The sequence below is a fragment of the Capricornis sumatraensis genome, chromosome 4 (assembly GCF_032405125.1).
Source record: "Capricornis sumatraensis isolate serow.1 chromosome 4, serow.2, whole genome shotgun sequence".
Lineage (NCBI taxonomy): Eukaryota > Metazoa > Chordata > Mammalia > Artiodactyla > Bovidae > Capricornis > Capricornis sumatraensis.
The window spans coordinates 76,108,856-76,129,745 of NC_091072.1; the positions used below are offsets into that span (position 1 = coordinate 76,108,856).

The 20,890-nt window shown below is 38.1% G+C and overlaps 1 protein-coding gene and 1 pseudogene across 1 annotated transcript; both read right to left on the reverse strand.

Moving 5' to 3' along the window:
• Positions 1–1,336: 1,336 nt before the first annotated feature.
• On the reverse strand, positions 1,337–2,254 carry LOC138078849 (olfactory receptor 8S1-like). The gene has a single exon (XM_068971596.1). The coding sequence runs from the start codon at positions 2,252–2,254 to the stop codon at positions 1,337–1,339; it is 918 nt and encodes a 305-aa protein (XP_068827697.1).
• Positions 2,255–17,986: 15,732 nt separating this feature from the next.
• On the reverse strand, positions 17,987–18,915 carry LOC138078528 (olfactory receptor 8S1-like; annotated as a pseudogene).
• Between the last annotated feature and the right edge of the window lie 1,975 nt (positions 18,916–20,890).

Consider the following 20,890-nt stretch of genomic DNA (forward strand, 5'->3'; position numbering starts at 1 on the left):
AAAAAAGAGTCATTAGAATTTTTATTATTAAATATTTGAGGTCAAAATTGTTGAATTTTACTTTTATGCTTATTAAGAATCTATCAGGGTGAACATGTGATTATTCTCACTTTAACTTATTGATTTGAGGAATCAAAGCAGTAAGAAGTTTACTTGGTCATGGGTTATTATTTAGATTATTATTATTTCAGTATACTTTCAGATTCAGTGGATCATTTCATTTTGACTTGTCTAAACATTCATGAGATGGTAGTAATTTTTCATATTTTGAATCAGTTACTTTAGTTCTGAGAAATATTAACAGTTTTCCATATTATTCTAAAAGCATTCAAGTTTGCCAAAACTTACCTGAAAACCCATCAGTGCTTATTGTCCTTTTGTGCTTATTCTAAAGTTTTTTGTTTTGTTTTACACATCAAATAGCTCAATTTAATTTTTTTGATTATATTTTCTTAAAATGAAACAAAATCCTGCTTTCAAAATTTATTTAGACAAATCTTAGCGTTACCTTATAATTTTTATTCTTAACATCAGTGGTGTACTATTAGGTTCTTTTTCTGTTTTTTTAAATATATTCTACATAATTATGTCACAATTGATCTTTTTGAATAACTAGTGCCTCGATTTATTTATTGATTCTATTTTTCTCTTTTCTAATATATTAATTTGTGCTTTTAGTCCCTTTATCCTCCTTTTCTTATGATAAGTTTAATTACTTTCTAATGATTGCATTTAAGCATTCAGAAACTTACAATTTTTTTCTTGTTTATTAATGAATTCATGTAAGGATAGATTTTATTTCTACTGATGGCTGCATTGGCAATGTTTTTAACTTTAGTATATAGTGTTCTTATGTTCATGATAGTCTATGTAGACTGTTGACTTTTTTGTTAACAAAGGATTTTGCTTTTCAAGAGCTTTACTTCAGAATTTATAAGTAGTTGGGATTTGAAAAGGTTAACTTCTGTTTAACAAATACCTCCTTTGTTTTTAGTTCTCTGTGCAGCTCCTTATAGCCAGATGCTGAAACTCCTGTGAAGATTATTGTATCTTTTTTTTTAACCTCATTTTAATTTTGTTTGTCTTATTTATCTACTTTGTGGAAGATGGTTTTCACACTCACTTTCAGCCAACAGCATAGACTTGCCAAATAGGGAACCAAAATCAAGAGCCACATCCTTGGACTAACAGGATTAGGTGTTTGGGTGAGCTCTGGAATCTTTCTTCAGAATTACTGACATCATGTGATTAGAGGAGATGAGGGCAAAAGAGCAAATGCAATGGAATACAATCTTTGTGATTTTGCTTAGAGTTGTCTTTGTTCACTACCTGAACATTATAGATGTTTCCCTAATGTCCTCTTCACAGCTGCCTTCACCTCCTTGTTCTTTAGGCTGTAGATGAGGGGATTCAGCATGGGTGTGACTGCACTGTACTGTACAGAGAGAAGCAAATCCAAAGAGGAGCCAGACGGAGGCATGAGATAACAAAGAAAACCCGAGCCAAAGAACAAGATCACTGCGATGAGGTGGGAGGAGCAGGTGGAGAAAGCCTTTCTTCTGCCTGTGGTGGAGCTGATGCTCAGGATGGTGGAGATAATGCGGGCATAAGAGAAGAAGATTGGGATGAAGGTTCCAAGCCCATGCAATAGGCTGGAGCAGAGTAGGATATTAGTAACAACAGAGATATCAGAACAAGACAGGGGGAAGAGGGCAGGCAGCTCACAGGTGTAGTGGTGGATGGTTTGGGCATCACAGAAATCCAGGCTAATAGCCAGGAGCACAATGACAAATGCATTGAGACAGGCCAGGCCCCATGAGATCAACACCAGCCTCACACAGAGCTGGGTGCTCATCACCTGGCCATAGTGCAGGGGGTGGCAGATTGCAGCATAGCGGTCATAGGCCATCACTGAGAGTAGACAGGCTTCAGTTCCTGAAGAGAAAAACACAAAGAAGACCTGAGTCAGGCAGCCCTCGACAGAGATGGTTTTCTTCTCAGACAGGAGGTCCTTCAGGAGCTTGGGCAGAGTGACACAAGAGAAGCAGAGGTCCACAAATGATAGATTACTCAAGAAGAAGTACATGGGCGTATGGAGGTGGGAGTCAGCCCTGATCAGCAGCAACATCGTCAGGTTCCCCATCACGGTCAGGAGGTAAATCACCAGGAAGAGCACAAAGAGCAGAGCCTGGATGTGGGGGTCGTCTGACAGCCCAGTGAGGATGAACTCGGTGATGGTGCTGTGGTTCCTCATGGATATTTGTGGAGGCTGTTTCCTTGGAATAAAATAGAAAGTGGGTGATATTGCCTATGATTGTTCCCATTCTCTACAGCATCATCTTCTCTTCTTAAACATCCCTCTCTGGGTTGTCTGAACTTGTGCTTACATATCTCAAAGCTGCCCTCACTATGTCTCAGTAAGAGTAATCTTTTCTTGATAGATCACAAATTTAGGTCACAATCTTCACAGACTTTAGAGAGTTCTATGGAAAAAGGTTGAGAGTTCCAGAAAAACATCTATTTCTGCTTTATTGACCACGCCAAAGCCTTTGACTGTGTGGATCACAATAAACTGTGGAAAATTCTGAAAGAGATGGGAATAGCAGACCACGTGGCCTGCCTCTTGAGAAACCTGTATGCAGGTCAGGAAGCAACAGTTAGAACTGGACATGGAACAACAGACTGGTTCCAAATAGGAAAAGGAGTACGTCAAGGCTGTATATTGTCACCCTGCTTATTTAACTTATATGTAGAGTACATCATGAGAAACACTGAGCTGGAAGAAGCACAAGCTGGAATCAAGATTGCTGGGAGAAATATCAATAACCCCAGATATGCAGATGACACCACCTTTATGGCAGAAAGTGAAGAGGAACTAAAAAGCCTCTTGATGACAGTGAAAGAGGAGAGTGAAAAAGCTGGCTTCAAGCTCAACATTCAGAAAACTAAGATCATGGCATCTGGTCCCATCACTTCATGGGAAATAGATGGGGAAACAGTGGAAATGGTGTCAGACTTTATTTTTTGGGGGCTCCAAAATCACCGCAGATGGTGACTGCAGCCATGAAATTAAAAGGTGCTTACTCCTTGGAAGAAAAGTTTTGACCAACCTAGATAGCATATTGAAAAGCAGAGATTACTTTGCCAACAAAGGTCCATCTAGTCAAGGCTATGGTTTTTCCAGTGGTCATATATGGATGTGAGAGTTGGACTGTGAAGAAAGCTGAGCCCCAGAGAATTGATGCTTTTGAACTGTGGTGTTGGAGAAGACTCTTGAGAGTCCCTTGGACTGCAAGGAGATCCAACCAGTCCATTCTGAAGGAGAACAGTCCTGGGTGTTCATTGGAAGGACTGATGCTGAAGCTGAAAACTTCAGCTTACCCTGAAACTCCAATACTTTGGCCACCTGATGTGAAGAACTGACTCACTGGAAAAGACTGATGCTAGGAGGGATTGGGGGCAGGAGGAGAAGGGGAAGACAGAGGATGAGATGGTTAGATGGCATCACTGACTCAATGGACATGAGTTTGAGTAGACTCTGGGAGTTGATGATGGACAGGGAGGCCTGGTGTGCTGTGATTCATGGGGTTGCAAAGAGTCGGACATGACTGAGCAACTGAACTGAACTTACTCCTGTTCCACAGAGACTTACTGGAGAAATAATATTTCTGGTTCATTCTAACATTAATGTTATTCAATTTTCATTACATGCACTAAATTTCAGAAATTCTTAAAATCCATTGTACAACATTAAAAAAAAAACCATTGTACAACATATTTGAGGTAATTGTTCTAAACCTTTTCTCCTGTCTAATATTTTTGTTGAAAATAATCCAGGGCTTCTTACTTGTTAAACATCACATTAAATTTTAATAGATTTTTAAAAATACAAAGCAGTTTCTCATGTCCTGTCTCTCTTTATGCTGAGAGAAATTCTATGAAGTATATCGGACATGGACACTTATCTTCATTTTGCCCTTTGGAAATATGATATAGGGACATTAACAACCAGTAGAAGCACCAAGAAATAACTTCCATAGTATTTCCTCTAATTCTCATCCCAATATCTAGGTCTGGTCCACAAGAGTAAAGATCACTTTTCCTATCTTAAAAAGAAATTTTTTTTAATGTGGTAAAATTCTTATTATAAAAATGCTGTTTTAATGATATTTAGCTATACTAAATACCATATTTCAGTGGTACTAAATCCATTCACATTGTTGTGCAACTTTCACCATTATCCATCTCCAGAATTGTTCACTTTCCTAAACTGAAACTGTGTTCCCATTAAAAAATTAAGTCCTCATTCTCCACCCTGCTTCCAGCCCCTGGCATCTACCAGTATACTCTCTGATGCTATGAATTTGACTATTCTAGGTACTTTGTGGAATCAAATCCATTTCTCTTGTCTTGACATTCAGAGTTCTTCCTCTGTCCTTAACCTATATTTTAGCCTTTTTGACCCCCTTTGGTACTAGAAAGGTCTTATATTTCTCTCTTTGACTACATGGTTTTCTTTCAGATGTTCTACTTTTTTATTCCACTGGTTCAGACTCTCATTCACCTTCCAGCCTTACCTCAAATCCTGCTGTTTCTTCAAAGCAAATATAGTTAAAAACCTGATCCTATTAACAAAGTTCAAATTCATCTTAGACCCATGTTTAGGTTACCTGTGTGCTTGTACAGGCAGGGCACTGTTCACCTTTGTGTGATTTCAGCTAGTGGTGATGATGCATAAACAGTTGGAGAATTTACTTTTGAGGAACCTGCTTGGATAAAATTGTAAATATTGTTGAAAGCAGATGTCTTCTTGGGATCTACTCAAGCAAAGTGAAATGACACATTTGTTCTATTCTTTTCAGGAACTTGGTTATTTCATCTATTTGTGAACAGGGCTATCCTGAAAATTGCTCCCACTTTTCTACTTCCATGCATAAGATGGATCTGACCATGTAACTTGGGGAGTTCAGCGTCTCAACCAAGAAGAGTGTAGCATTTCTGAATAATATTTTTCTCTCATGTGCTAACTTACACATTTTGTGTGGGTGAAGGCAGCAACTATCTAGATCATATGATACAGGGAATCACAGAAAAGGGCCTCACCCTTCCTCATTCTTCTAAATACGCTCTCTAAACTAAAAGAGAAGATGGTCAGCAAAATTGAAACACATACAGAAATTTCTAGGAAGGAAAAATAGAGAGGGGGATATCAAGATATTTTGGAAGATATTACCATACTCCTGGTTTTTCCTGGAAATCCAGTTCCTGTGTTCAGGTTTTCCCATTCAGGTAGACACATCGTAGGTACAGTCTTCCTATAAGTGAACCTATGTCACAAGAATCTGACTCTCTACAACAGATAGCTTTTTCTTCTTGCTATAAGTGAGAATTGGCTATTAGAATGGTTCAAGCTTTAAAAACACTGGGATTGCTACAAAATTAAGATTATCTCTTGACTCCCTTAACCTAGAGTGGTGTTATTCTGCAATACAGGCCACTATATGGAAGGACAAGACCAATTTCTCAAAAGAAGCTCATATTCTGAACAGGTATGTAGTTCATTAGAACTTCCTCACATGATCTCAGATCCAGTAACCTGCTCTATCTTCATTTATTTCCTCTGAGATTCTGAATACTTCTGAAGAATACCACTGAAGGAGAAAATTCTCTAACAGACCCAATCAGAGGGCCATCTGTTCTTCTACAGCCAAGAGCTGGGTTGGCACCCAGGGGAAGCTGGGTCAATGCCCTGTACTCTCTGAAGCTTACCCTGAAGCCAAATTCCAGACTCACTAATTGCATGTTTCCCTGTTAGCTAGAAAGGTAAGCTGTAAGAGACACAGGGGAGTATTTGAAACTTCCAAATTAAAGCAATTATTTAAAGTCTAAAAAAGAACACATATTAGGCTGATAGAGACTGGAGAGAATAAGAAAGGCATCCCCCCCAGCTTTATTGAGATATAATTGACATATAATGTGTAAGTTTAAAGTGTACAAAGTGATGGTTTGATACACGTATATATTGCAATTTGTTTCACCGTGTGTTTTTAAAAAAATCATTCCATGTAACTTAAACAGGTAACTTACTGTTTAGAATTTTAAAAACTTAAAAAAAATGTTATATTTTATATTGAAGTATAGTTGATTATCAACGTTGTGATAGTTTCAGGTGTACAGCAAAGTGATTCAGTTATATGTATACATGTATCTTTTTTTTCAACCACATCATGTTAGGTGACACATCCTTCACCTGTCATAATTACAATTTTTTGGTTTGTCTTATGGTGAGAATATTTAAGATTTATTCTCTTAGCACTTTTCAATGTATGGTAGAGTGTTATTAAGTACAGTCACTATGCTGCATATTAGATTCCCAAAACTTATTCATCTTATAGCTGGAAGTTTAGTTTTAGATTATTTCCATATCTTGGCTACTGTGAATAATGCTGCAATAAATATGAGAGTGCATATATTTTTGATATCTTATTTTAGTTTCTTTTGGGTATATACCCAGAAGTGGAATTTCTGGGTCATATGGTAATTATGTTTTTAATTTTTTGAGGTACCTCCATACTGTTTTCCATAATGGGTAAATCAATTTACATTCCCACCAATAGTGCACAAGTGTTCCCTTTTCTCCAACATTTATTATTTGTCATCTTTTAAATGATAACCATTCTGATAAGCATGAGGGGATATCTGATTGTGGTTTTGAGTTTCATTTCCTTGATGATTAGTGATGTTGAACATTGGTCATTTGGATGTCTTCTTTGGGAAAAACGTCTATTCAAGTCCTTGGCCCACTTTAAAATTGATTTGTTTGATCTCTGTTATTGAGTTGTGTGAGTTATTTATATATTTTGAATGTGAACATCTTATCAAATATATGGCTTGCAGATATTTTTTCCTATTACTTTGTTTGCCTCCTTATGGTGTTGTTGTTGTTGTTGTTGTTTGTTTCTTTGGCTGAGCAAACGTTTCAGTTTGATGTAGTTCCACTTATTGATATTTGCTAGTCATTTGTGCTTTTGGTGTTGTCAGCAAAATCATTGCCAAGACCAGTGTCAAGGAGGTTTTTTCATATGTTCTCTTCTATGAGTTTTATGGTTTCAGATTTTATAAATTTTATGATCTTTATAAAGATTTTTTCAAATCTTTAATCCATTTTGAGTTTATTTTTTGTGTATGGTGTAAGATCCAGTTTCATTCCTTTGCATGTGGCTGTCCAGTTTTTCCAATTGAAGAGACTGTCCTTTTCATACTATATATTCTTGTCTTGTTGTAGATTGATAGACTACATATGTGTGGGTTTATTTCTGTGCTCTCTATTCAGTGCCATTAATCTCTGTATTCTTGTTTTCATGCTAATATCATACTGTTTTGATTACTATTGCTTTGTAATACAGTTTATAATCAGGAATGTGATGCCTTTGACTTTGTTTTTCTTTCTCAAGATAGCTTTAGCTATGCAGGGTCTTTTATGGTTCCATACAAATTTTAGCACTTTTTTCTTCTGTTTCTGCGAAAAATGCCATTGACATTGTAATAGAGGTTAAAATCAATATAGATATAGATTGTGTTGGGTAGTGTAAATATTTCAACAATATTAATTTTTATTTCTGTGATTATGGACTATCTTTCCATTCATTTTTGTCTTCATTTTCTTTCATCAATGTCTCATAGCTTTCATTGTACAGTTTGTTTTTAGCCTCTTGGTTAAAGTTATTCTTAGGTGTTTTATTCTTTTTCATGTAATTGTAAATGGGATTGTTTTCTTAATTTCTTTTTCTGCTAGTTTATTATAAATGTACAGAGATGCTGTATATTTTTTATATATTGATTTTGTGTCCTGCAAGTTTATGGAATTCGTTCATGTGTCCTAACAGTTTTTTTGTGGAGTTTTAGGCTTTTCTATATAAAATATCATGTCATCTACAAATAGAGGTAGTTTCTTTTGTTCAATTTGGATAACCTTTATTTATTTATATATCTGGTTAGTATTTAGCAAAATTTATCTGTTGTTGCCTGGTTGCTCTGGCTAGGAGTTTCAACACTATTTTGTATAAAATTGGTGAGAGTGAGTATCCTTGCCTTGTTCCTGAATTTAGAGGAAAACTTTCAGTTTTTCACCATTAAGTATGATGTCAGCTGTGGCTCACCATATATGGCCTTTTTATGTTGAGGCATTTCCCCTGTATACCTACTTTGCTGAGAGATTTTTTTAAAATCATGAGTGGATGTTAAATTTATCAAATGATTTTTATGCATCTATGAGATGATCATATGGTTTTTATTCTTCAATTTGTTAGTGTGGTATATTACATTGATTGATTTGTGGATGTTGAATTATCCATGCATCTCTGGAATAAATCCCACTTGATTATGGTGTGGGCTTCCCCGGTAGCTCAGCTGGTAAAGAATTTGCCTGCAATGTGGGAGACCTGGCTACTTTCCCTAGTAGGAAGATCCCCTGGAGAAGAGAAAGACTACCATCTCCAGCATTCTGACCTGGAGAATTCCATGGACTGTATAGCCTATGGGGGTTGCAAAGTGTCAGACATGACTGAGTGATTTTCACGTACCACTTTCCATAAAATATTAGGATTAGCTTGCTGAGTTTTGTAAAAATTATTGGTGAGATTTATTGTGGAATTAAGTTAAATCTATTGTTCAACCTGAGGAAGACTGACATTTTTACTTTATTGAAAGTTCTAACTTAAATATAAAGCTGGCTGAGGTTTAGTCTCAGCTCTCCAACTCTAAAAAGTGCTTTTTAGATTCTTATTTCTTCTTGAGTCACTTTTGGTTAATTGTATTTTAATGGGAGTTTAGTTATCTAAGTTTTCAAATTTATTGACATAATGTCATTTATATTATCCTCTCAATATGTTTGATATACTGTTTAATTCTTAAGATTGTTTCTTTGGTGCTCCTCTCTTTTTTCTTGAGTAAACTTGACAGAAGTTTATCTGCTTTATGTTTCCAAAGAACCAACCTTGCTTTATATTTTATTGAGAAGTAATTGACATAATATTATATCAGTTTCAGGTGTACAGCAGTGATCTGATATTTGTATATATTGCAAAATTATCACCATAGTAAATCTAGTTAATATCCCTCACCATGCATAGAGCTACAATTTTTCTTGTGATAAGAACTTTTAAGATCTACTGTCTTTGACTTTCAAGTATACAATATAGTATTATTAACAATAGTTGCCATGCTGTACATTACATCCCCAGAACTTATTTATTGTATAACTGGAAGTTTCTACCTTTTGACCCTCAAGTCTTCAGCTACTTCACCCACCCCTTACCTCCTTCTCTGGTAACCACCAGTCTGTTCTCTGTGTCTATGAGTATGTTGTTTATTTTTTTAAATTGACATATAACATATAAATTTAAGGTATAGAACATGTTAATTTGGTATATTTATTATCATAATAGTGTTGTCATTTTAATGATTATTAGCACTTCTATTATGTTACATAAATATTATTTCTATTTTAGTGGTCAGTATAATTAACTAAGTTCTACTCTCTTAGGAAGTGTAATGATTATAATACAATGTTGTTGTTCATATTCACTCTACTATGCTTTAGATCTCTTGGATTTATTTACTACTATTTGAAAGTTTTTACCCTTAAACAACATTTGTCCTATCCCCCTAACCCCCATTTCTTGTAACCATCATTTTACTCTCTGTTTTTAAGAGTTTGGCTTTTATAGATTTCATATAAAAGTGACATCACACAGTATTTGTTATTCTCTGTTTGACTTATTTCACTTAGCATAAGGTGCTCAAGATCCATCCTTATTTTTGAAAATGGCAGGCAGGTTGTCCTTTTTCTTGTGGATGAATAATATTCCGCTTTATATATACACACAGATACACACACACATATAACATCTTTATCCGTTTATCTGTTGATGGACTCTTAGATTATTTCCATTTCTTGGCTATTCTTAATAATGCTGCAGTAAGCATAGGATTGTATATATCTCTTCATATTCTACTTTCATTTCCTTTAAGTTTATACCCAGAAGTGGTATTGCTGAATCAAATGGTAGTTCTATTTTTGGCTTTTTGAGGAGCTTTCATATTGTTTTCCAGAACATAAATACCCATTTGATAATCTCTACCATTAATGGCATCAGGCACCCTTTGCAAGACTTAGTAAGAGAGCAGACCTATGGTACAACTGTTAGTTGTCACTGCTCCTTCCTTGGTTATATAAAAAATTGAGGGCTTAAACCAATGGGAAAGGTTTTTTTGGCCATATTGAGAATTTAGTGTTCATGGTGGGACACCATTTCCTTTTCTTTTTGTGGGGAGGGAAGGGTTACTTTGTTTTTGTAGAATCCAGATGAATGGGGTCCTAAGAGCAGCACTTAAAATAAGTAGAGGATGTCTGCAAGCAGAAGAGGCAGATACTATTTCCTTGCTGGACCTCTGCTTTAGCAGTAGACTTTCTGATCTTTCTCCTATGCCTCTCTGGACCAGAAAGAGAAAAACTGGAAAAGCTGACAGGGTAGAAGGTGAGGTGGTAGAAAAACAGCAGGCTGTTTAATTCCTATTTGGTATGGCAAGGTATGTGAATTTCTGGGGAGAAGTCAACTGGTCATCTCGGTAGAGACCTGGCTTTGGACACACCCAGGTGGCACTAGTGGTAAAGAACCTGCCTGTCAATGCAGGAGACATAAGAGATGCGGGTTAGGAAGATTCCCTGGAGAAGAAAATGGCATACATCAACATGAATCCATGACGGGTGAACACATGTTCCCAATCCTGAACCCCCCAAATAAAGTAAAAAACAAAACCCAAATATCAATATCATAGGAAGTATTGGACAAGTTAAATCTACTACTTAAAAAAAAAGAAAAGAAAAGAAAAGAAAATGGCAACCCACTCCATTGTTCTTGCCAGAGAATCCCTGTAGCTGGCAGGCTACACAGTCCATAGAGTTGCAAAGAGTTAGACATGACTCAAGTGACTTAGCGCCCATTTGTCACATGCAAGGAAGTTGTTAGGTTTCTCTGCAACTAGAGCAGAGAGGGTGCTGCTGGGTTTGGAGAAGAGGTGGGATATAAGAGTGTGAACGGAGTCAAGCCTTCTAGGTCAGGGAACTGTGCAGTGAGAAGAATCAGCAAGATCTTCTGACGAATTCCCACATGCCTCCTCTAGAGTCAATGCTTGTATGACTGCTACCCTAAGGTCAGTGTCTGGGTTTAGGTTGCTCATTGTCAATGAGTAAACAAGTGATGATCAACAATGAGAAAATAACAACAGGGCTAATTATAAAAGTCACTGCTTTCCCCCCCTCTGTTTATTTATTTTTTTTGTCTCTAAAACTGGAGGAAATGTGTCTTAAAGGGGTGATAGAGGGGATGTCTCTGGGTCATATTAGGTCTCTTAAAATAGTGAGATCTCAGCTCACACATACATTTGGAGAAAGAGTTGTTGTTGTTCAGTCACTCAGTCATGTCCAACTCTTTGCAACCCCATGAACGGCAGCATGCCAGGTTTCCCCGTCCTTCACCATCTCCCGGAGTTTGCTCAAACCCATGTCCATTGAGTTGGTGATGCCATCCAACCATCTTGTCTACTGTTGTCCTCATCTCTTTTCATGCCTTCAGTCTTTCCCAGCATCAGGGTCTTTTCCAATGAGTTGGCTCTTCCCATCAGGTGGCCAAAGTATTGAAGCTTCAGCTTCAGCATCAGTCCTTCCAATGAGTATTCAGGGTTGATTTCCTTTAGGATTGACTTGTTTGATCTCCTTGTAGTCCAAAGGACTCTCAAGAACCTTCTCCAACACCACAGTTCAAAGACATCGATTTTTCAATGCTCAATCTTCTTTATGGTCCAGCTCTCACATCCATACATGACTACTGGAAAAACCATAGCTTGACTATACAGAACTTTGTTGGCAAAGTACTATCTAGGTTTATCATAGCTTTTCTCCCAGAGAGCAAGTGTCTTTTAATATCATGGCTGCAGTCACCATCCACAGTGATTCTGGAGCCCAAGAAAATAATGTCTTTCACTGATTCCATTGCTTCCCCATCTGTTTGCCATGAAGTGATGGGACCAGATACCATGAAATATTTTTTTGAATGTTGAGTTTTAAGCCATTTTTGTTCACTCTCCTCTTTCACCTTCATCAAGAGGCTCTTTAGTTCTTCTTTACTTTCTGCCATAAGGGTGGTGTCATCTGCATATCTGAGGTTATTGATATTTCTTTCAGCAATCTTGATTCCACTTTGTGCTTCATCCAGCCTGGCATGTCACATCATGTACTCTGCATATAAATTAAATAAGCAGGGTGACAATATACAACCTTGGTATACTCCTTTTCCAATTCAGAACCAGTTCATGGTTCCATGTCTAGTTATAACTGTTGCTCCCTAACCTGCATACAGATTTCTGGAGGCAGGAGATTTCTGTCTCTCAGGAGGCAGGTCAGGTGGTTTGGTATTCCAATCTTTTGAAGAATTTTCCACAATTTGTTTGATCCACATAGTCAAAGGCTTTGGCGTAGTCAGTGAAGAAGAAGTAGATGTTTCTCTGGAATTCTCTTGCTTTTCCTATGATCTGATGGACGTTGGAAAACTGATCTCTGGTTCCTCTGTCTTTTCTAAATCCAGCTTGTACATCTGAGTTCTCAGTTTGCTTGGTTCATGTACTGTTGAAGCCTAGCTTGAAGGATTTTAGCTTGAAGGATTTTGAGTATTATCTTGGTAGAATGTGAAATGAGTAGAATATTGAAATAGCTCAGCTAGAATTCCATCACCTTTACTAGCTTTGTTTGTAGTAATGCTTCCTAAGGCCCACTTAACTTCACACTCCAGCATGTCTGGCTTTAAGTGAGTGACCTCACCATCATACTTATCCCTGTCATTAAGACCTTTTTGTATAGTTCTTTTGTGTATTCTTGCCACCTCTTCTTAATCTCTTCTGCTTCTGTTAGGTCCTTGCTATTTCTGTCTTTTATTGTGCCCTTCCTTGCATGAAATGTTCCCTTGGTATCTCTAATTTTCTTGAAGAAATCTAGTTTTTTCCCATTCTACCATTCTGTTGTTTTCCTCTATTTCTTTGCATTGCTTATGTAAGAAGGCTTTCTTATCTCTCCTTGCTATTCTTTGGAACTCTGCATTCAAATGGGTATATCTTTCCCTTTCTCATTTGCCTTTCACTTCTGTCCTTTTCTTGGCTATTTTAAGGCCTCCTCATTTTGCCTTTTTGCATTTCTTTTTCTTTGGGATGATATTGGTCACTGCCTCCTGTACAGTGTTACAAACCTCTGTCTATAGTTCTTCAGGCTGTCTGTTTACCAGATCTAATCCCTTGAATCTATTTGTCACCTCTGCTGTATAATCATAAGGGATCTGATTTATATCATACCTGAATTGCCTAGTGGTTTTTCCTACTTTCTTCAGTTTAAGCCTGAATTTTGCAATAAGGAGTTCATGATCCAAGCCATAGTCAGCTCCTGGTGTTGTTTTTGCTCACTGAATAGAGCTTCTCCATCTTTGGCTGAAAAGAATATAATCAGTTAATTTCAGTGTTAACCATCTGGTGATGTCCATATGTAGAGCTGTCTCTTGTGTTGTTGGAATAGGGTGTTTGCTATGACCAGTGTGTTCTCTTCATAAAACTCTCTTAGCTTTTGCCCTGCTGTATTTTGTACTTTAAAACCAGACTTGCCTATTACTCCAGGTATCTCTTGAATTCCTATTTTTGCATCCCAATCCCCTATGATGTAAAGGACATCTTTTTTTTTGGTTAGTTCTAGAAGGTCTTGTAAGTCTTCACAGAACCATTCAACTTCAGCTTCTTCAGCATTATTGGCTGGGGCATAGACTTGGATGACTGTGATGTTTTCTTATTAAAACCTCAAAAAATTAGAAATAACAGATGTGTTGTTACTTAGTACATGATTCAGTATACATGTTTCACTTGTGGAAAAATAAAGTTAAATGGAACTTTAAAGTGTTTTAATCTATTAACCATATCCATGACTATAATAATTCTCATTATTGCTATACAGAAAATAGCATTGGATGATTGCAAGTTATTATGACTTTAAAATGCAATGTATTTTGAGTAAAATCATGAGTAGCATGTAAAAATGCTCAGGAAATACAAAGTTGCTGTGTCATATAACACGTATTTTATATTTCATAAATTGCTAAAATAATGAGAAGGAAGACTAAAAACCTTGCATTCTCCACGCAGACGAACTAGAGAAAACCAGTGCTTTAAAGAAGGCGAGATGTTGGAGAGGCTAAATTTTCTTGTGTTACCTTGAATGAGCCACATTCCCCCTCAAATTCCAACTCTCATGTAATAGAAAAGCAGAGTTCTTGGCATCACCCAAGTCACTCACTTGACAGTCACTCTGGGCAGAACATAGCACTTTTTTATCTGCAAGGTTTCCATTCAAAGCTCCAACCCCTCCATAAGCCCTAAGTTGATAAGTTTTCTTTCCCTGAAATTCAACACTTTTGGTGAAATCTTATGTTTTTCATTGCCTTTCTATTTATTTAATTCCCAAAAATAATTCAGTACACATACAACTTTACTCAGTATCAATGAAACAATAGAGAAATAAATTATGATTAAGTATAACTTTTGGCCAAGATCTATATTTCATTGATATGCCTTTGAGCAGGATTGAATCTGAACTGTCTTCTCCCATCCTGACCCCACCCTCAAAGTATCTTCATGCGTCTTTCTTATGCTTTTCTGTGGCATCTTTCAGCATCTAAAACAGGACCGCTAGGAAGCTTTTAGTGTTAACTCACCAGATATCCTGAAGCCTATAGTTCTTTCTTAATCTATCATCTACCATTAAAAATTTTTATTTATTTCTTATTTTTTACTTAAAAATTGCTTTACTGAAGTACAGTTGCTTTACAATGTTGTGTTAGTTTCTACTGTATTCCAAAGTGAATCAGCTATACGTATACATATACATATACATATACATATATCCTTCCTTTTTTGGATTTCCTTCCCATCAGGTCATCATAGAGCATTGAGTAGTTTCCTGTGCTATACAGTGTGTTCTCATTACCTATTTTATACATAGCAGGTTCGTGACATTGTATGGGAGCCAGGGATCAAGACCATCCCCCAAAACAGAAGTGCAAAAAGGCAAAATGATTGTCTGAGGAGGCCTTACAAATAGCTGTGAAAAGAAGAGAAAAGGAGAAAAGGAAAGATATACCCGTTTGAATGCAGAGTTCTGAAGTATAGTGAGGAGGATAAGAAAACCTTTCTCAGTGATCAATGCAAAGAAATAGATGCAAACAATAGAACGGGAAAGACTAGAGATCTCTTCAAGATAATTAGAGATACTAAGCGAACATTTCATGCAAAGATGGGCTCAATAAAGGACAGAAATGGTATGGACTTAACAGAAACAGAAGATATTAAGAAGAGGTGGCAAGAATACACGGAAGAACTATACAAAAAAGATCTTCACAACCCAGATAATCACGATGGTGTGATCACTCACCTAGAACCAGACATCCTGGAATGTGAAGTCAAGTGTGCCTTAGGAAGCATTGCTACGAACCAAATTAGTGGAGGTGATGGAATTCCAGTTGAGCTATTTCAGATTCTAAAAGATGATGCTGTGAAAGTGCTGCACTCAATATGTCAGAATCTGGAAAACTCAACAGTGGCCACAGGACTGGAAAATGTCAGTTTTCATTCCAGTCTCAAAGAAAGGCAATGCCAAAGAATGCTCAGACTACCACACAATTGCACTCATCTCACACAATAGTAAAATAATGCTCAAAATTCTCCAAGTCAGGCTTCAACAGTATGTGAACTGTGAACTTCCGGATGTTCAAGCTGGATTTAGAAAAGGCAGGAGAACCAGAGATCAAATTGACAACACAGAGTTGGATCATTGAAAAAGCAAGAGAGTTCCAGAAAAACATCTGCTTTATTGACCATGCCAAAGCCTTTGACTGTGTGGATCATAACAAACTGTGGAAAATTTTGAAAGAGATGGGAATACCAGACCACCTGACCTGCCTCCTGAGAAATCTGTATGCAGGTCAGGAAGCAACAGTTAGAACTGGACATGGAACGACAGACTGGTTCCAAATCGGGAAAGGAGTACATCAAGGCTGTATATTGTCACCCTGCTTGTTTAACTTATATGCAGAGTACATCAGGAGAAAATGTGGGCTGGATGAAGCACAAGCTGGAATCAAGATTGCTAGGAGAAATATCAATAACCTCAGATATGCAGATGATACCACCATTATGGCAGAAAGTGAAGAAGGACTAAAGAGCCTTTTGATGAAAGTGAAAGAGGAGAGTGAAAAGGCTGGCTTAAAACTCAACATTCAGAAAGCTAAGATCATCGCATCTGGTTCCATCACTTCATGGCAAATAGTTGGGGAAACAGTGGAAACAGTGACAGACTTTGTATTTTGGGGCTTCAAAATCACTGCAGATGGTGACTGCAGCCATGAAATTAGAAGTCACTTACTCCTTGGAAGAAAAGCTATGATTAATCTAGATAGCATATTAAAAAGCAGAGACATTACTTTGCCAACAAAGGTCCATCTAGTCAAGGCTATAGTTTTTCCAGTAGTCATGTATGGATGTGAGAGTTGGACTATAAAGAAAGCTGAGGGCCAAAGAACTGATGCTTTTGAACTTTGGTGTTGGAGAAGACTCTTGAGAGTCCCTTGGATTGCAAGGGCATCCAACCAGTCCATCCTAAAGGAAATCAGTCCTGAAAATATTCATTGGAAGGACTGATGCTGAAGCTGAAACTCCAATACTTTGGCCACCTGATGTGAAGAACTGACTCATTTGAAAAGACCCTGATGCTGGTAAAGATTGAGGGCAGTAGAAGAAGAGGATGATAGAGGATGAGATGGTTGGATGGCATCACCAATTCAATGGACATGAGTTTGAGTTGATGGACTGGGAGGCCTGGCATGCTGCAGTCCATGGGGTCGGAAAGAGTCAGACATGACTGAGCGGCTGAACTGAACTGATCAATAGTGTATATGTGTCAATCCCAACCTCCCAATGCATCACAACCCCCAGTTTCCCCCTTGGTATGCATTTGTTTGTGCTCTACATCTGTGTCTCAATTCCACATATATTCATTAATATATGATATTGTGGAAGAGGAGAGTAAAAAGAGCCAGCTTAAGACTAAGTATTAAAAAACCCGAGATCATTGCTGCATGGCAAATGGAAGGGGAAGAGGTGGAAGTTGTGACAGATTTTGTCCTCTTGGGTTCCAAAATCACTGTGGATGGTGACGACTCCATCCATGACTCCAGCCGTGAAATCAGAAGGTGAGTGCTTCTTGACAGAAAAGTGATGACAAACTTAGACAATGTGCTGAAAAGCAGAGGCATTACTCTGCCAATAAGGTCCATATCGTCAAAGCTGCGGTCTTGGCAGTGGTCCCATATGGTTGTGAGACTGGACGGTAAAGAAGGCAGAACCCCAAAGAATTGATGCCTTCAAACTCTGGTGCTGGAGAAGACTCCTTAAAGTCTGTTGGACAGCAAAGATATCAAACCAGTCAATCTTAAGGGAAATCAACCCTGAATATTCACTGGAAGGACTGATGCTGAAGCTGAAGCTCCAGTATTTTGGTTATCTGGTGTGACCAGAGAACTCATTGGAAAAGTCCCTGATGCTGGGAAAGACTGAGGGCAGAAGGAGAAGCGGGTGTCAGAGGATCAGATGGCTCGACAGCATCATTGATGCAATGAACATGAACTTGGGCAAACTCCAGGAGATGGTGAAGGACAGGGAGGCCTGGTGTACTACAGTCCATGGGGTCACAAAGAGTTGGACACGACTGGGTGACTTAACAACAGTAGTTTGGTATTTGTTTTTCTCTTTTTAACTTATTTCACTCTGTATGACAGTCTCTAGGTCCATCCACATCTCTACAAATGACCCCGATTTCTCTTCTCCTTACAGCTTTCTACCTCTACCATTGCAAACATTTCCCCAGCGTTCTTCTCAGAGCTGTCTTTACTTCTTTGTTTTTGAGGCTATAGATGAGGGGATTTGCTAGCGGAGTAACTATACCATACTGTATGGAGAAGATTAGCTCCAGAGGTGACCTAAGGTTGGCATGAGATAACGGAGGAAAGCTGAGACATAGAAGAAGCTCACTGCAGTGAGGTGGGAGGAGCAGGTGGAGAAGGCTTTGCTCCTGCCTGTGGTGGAGCTGATGCTCAGGATGGTGGAGACAATGCGTGTGTAGGAGAAGAAGATCAGGAAGAAGGTACCGAAGCCACGTAGCAGTGTGGAGCCTGTCAGGACAGTGACATTGGTGGAAATATCAGAGCAGGACAAAGGGAAGAGAGAAGGCAGTTCACAGGTATAGTGGGGGATGATGTGGTTCTCACAGAAGTTCAAGTTCATAGCCAGGGGGATGCTGAAAACTGCATCCAGAAAACCCAGGCCCCACGAAGCCCATACCAGCCTCACACAGAGCTGGCCGCTCATCACCTGACTGTAGAGCAGAGGGTAGCAGATGGCAGCATAGCGATCATAGGCCATCACTGAGAGCAAGAAGATTTCTGTCCCTCCAATGTCAAACACAAAGAAGGCTTGAGTCAGGCAGCCCTCCTTTGAAATAGTTTTCTTTTTAGACAGGAGGTTCTCCAGGAGCTTGGAAAGTGTGACTGAAGAGAAGCAAAGATCCAGGAAAGAGAGGTGACTCAGAAAGAAGTACATGGATGTGTGGAGATGGGAATCAGCTCTGATCACCAGCAGCAGAATCAGGTTCCCCATCATGGTTAGGAGGTAAATCCCCATGAAAAGCACCAAGAGCAGTATCTGGACTTTGGGGTCAGCAGACAGCCCAAGGAGGATGAACTCAGTGGTGGTGCTGTGATTCCTCAAGGCCATTTAGAAAGAGTTTTTCCTAGAAAAAAATATAGCAATGTACCTGAAACTTCTCTTTACTACACCCAACTATGGAGAAAGGGATCCACTTTTATGTACTTATACCTGATTATTTAGATTTCACGTATGTCCTTATCAAATGTCTATAATGTTTGCTTCCCCTTCTAGTGTTCTGTTTCAAACAATTATTTTTCCATAGGTGACATTCTGTTTTAAAGACACTGAAGAAATTTGCTAATTTGTGCAGACTCTGAATTTGTTCTGTCTCCTTCAGCTGGCACTGCTTTATCAGCGGTACTCTGTGCATGTTTTGTAAATCATGGCAGAGTTGCTGGGAAGCTGTTTCAGCCTTTATCTTCTCTCCCATTTTCCGATCTTCCACTCCAAAACCCTTTTAGAATCCATAACTTCCTAATAATATCATTTTATCTTTCTTTAGCTTTTTATTATTGACACTATGCATTAACACCCATTGTCAATTTGACTCTCTAGAACAAGATTAAAAGATGACAGAGTGTGACTCTGTGTGCATGTATGTGAGTGTGTGTGTGTCTGAATTTTGGGTATGTGAAGAAAGTATAAGGAGGATATTGCCGAGTACCTTCTGTGAATTAGAAATTTGACTATCATAAATTATATAACTCATTCAAGTCCCCAATCTGTATACCTCAATTCTATAAAACCTCAAGACACTGGGTCTTTTTCTTTTTTTTGTATGGTCATGATTTATCTATTTTTATTTGCTAATTTATGGGATAGAAAATCCATATTTCTTTTATTCTTCACATTTATATTTTAAAATCTTTAATTAGAGGATAATTGTTTTACAGTATTGTGTTGTTTTCTGGTGTACAACATTGCAGAACTGTCATAACTATATATTTCCCCTCCCTCTCGAGCCTCCCTCTCCCACCCCATCATCACAGAACCCTGAGCCGAGCTCCCTGTGTTATACAGCAGCTTCCCACTAGCTGTCTGTTTTATACATGGTTGTGTATATGTGTTAATGCTACTCTCTCAATTTGTCCTACCCTCTCTTCCCCCACTGCGTCCACAAGTCTGTTCCCTATGTCTGGAGACATCAGGTCTTTCTACCATGCAGCAACTTTCACTTAAGGCTTGACTTTCATTTGGTGATCATTTTGCAATATATACAAGTATCAAATCATTATGTTGTATACTTGAATATAACAAAAGGTTTTGTGTTGTATTTCAATTCAAATTGTCATTTTCTCATTTAATTTCATAAAACATTCTGGGTAGATTATTATAACCTAATTTTTCTAATGTAGAATGAGAAGTATGTGAATATCTTGTCTTTACCAGAGTGAATAAGTGACTACACCAGGATTTAACCTATGTCTTCATTATTGTTCTCATCTGGCACTTCTGCCTTCCATTTTCTTATGTTTTTCTTAAATATGCTGATTCTCCTCATGAGGCAGCCATTGAAGTGCTCCAGTTGGGCGAAAGAACTCAGCATTCCGCTGAAAATGATGAGCTTGCTGACAGCATCCAGTTGATGCTTTGAAAACAACTGCAGCTTTAGTGGAGGCCAAACCTCCCAGGCATTCAATGACCGAGCATACCTTAGATACCACATTTTGACCATTTTTGCCTTGTCTGAGGGTCAGTCATTGCCCCAGAGCTTCCAATCCATCCAAGGGTTGGATAATCCTTGTCAGGTCTGTACTTGTCTGAAACTCTCCTTAGATGATTCTGCTTTCCTTCCCTCTTTCCTGTTAGCATTGTCATATCTGGTCTGAAGGCTTTTCCAGCCCAATTCTATTTTCTTCCTCTTTGTCTTCCACAGGCTCCTCTCCCCCACTCTCATGTAATACTACGACTACCAAAGTATCTGTTCTGGGAGGACCTCAACAGATATAGTTCCACTCTGTACTAATTCATGAGCTCACCCACCATAAGCAGCTCCCTTTATCGTATGCCTTTGCTGAATCGCTGTCTTATTTTGGCACTT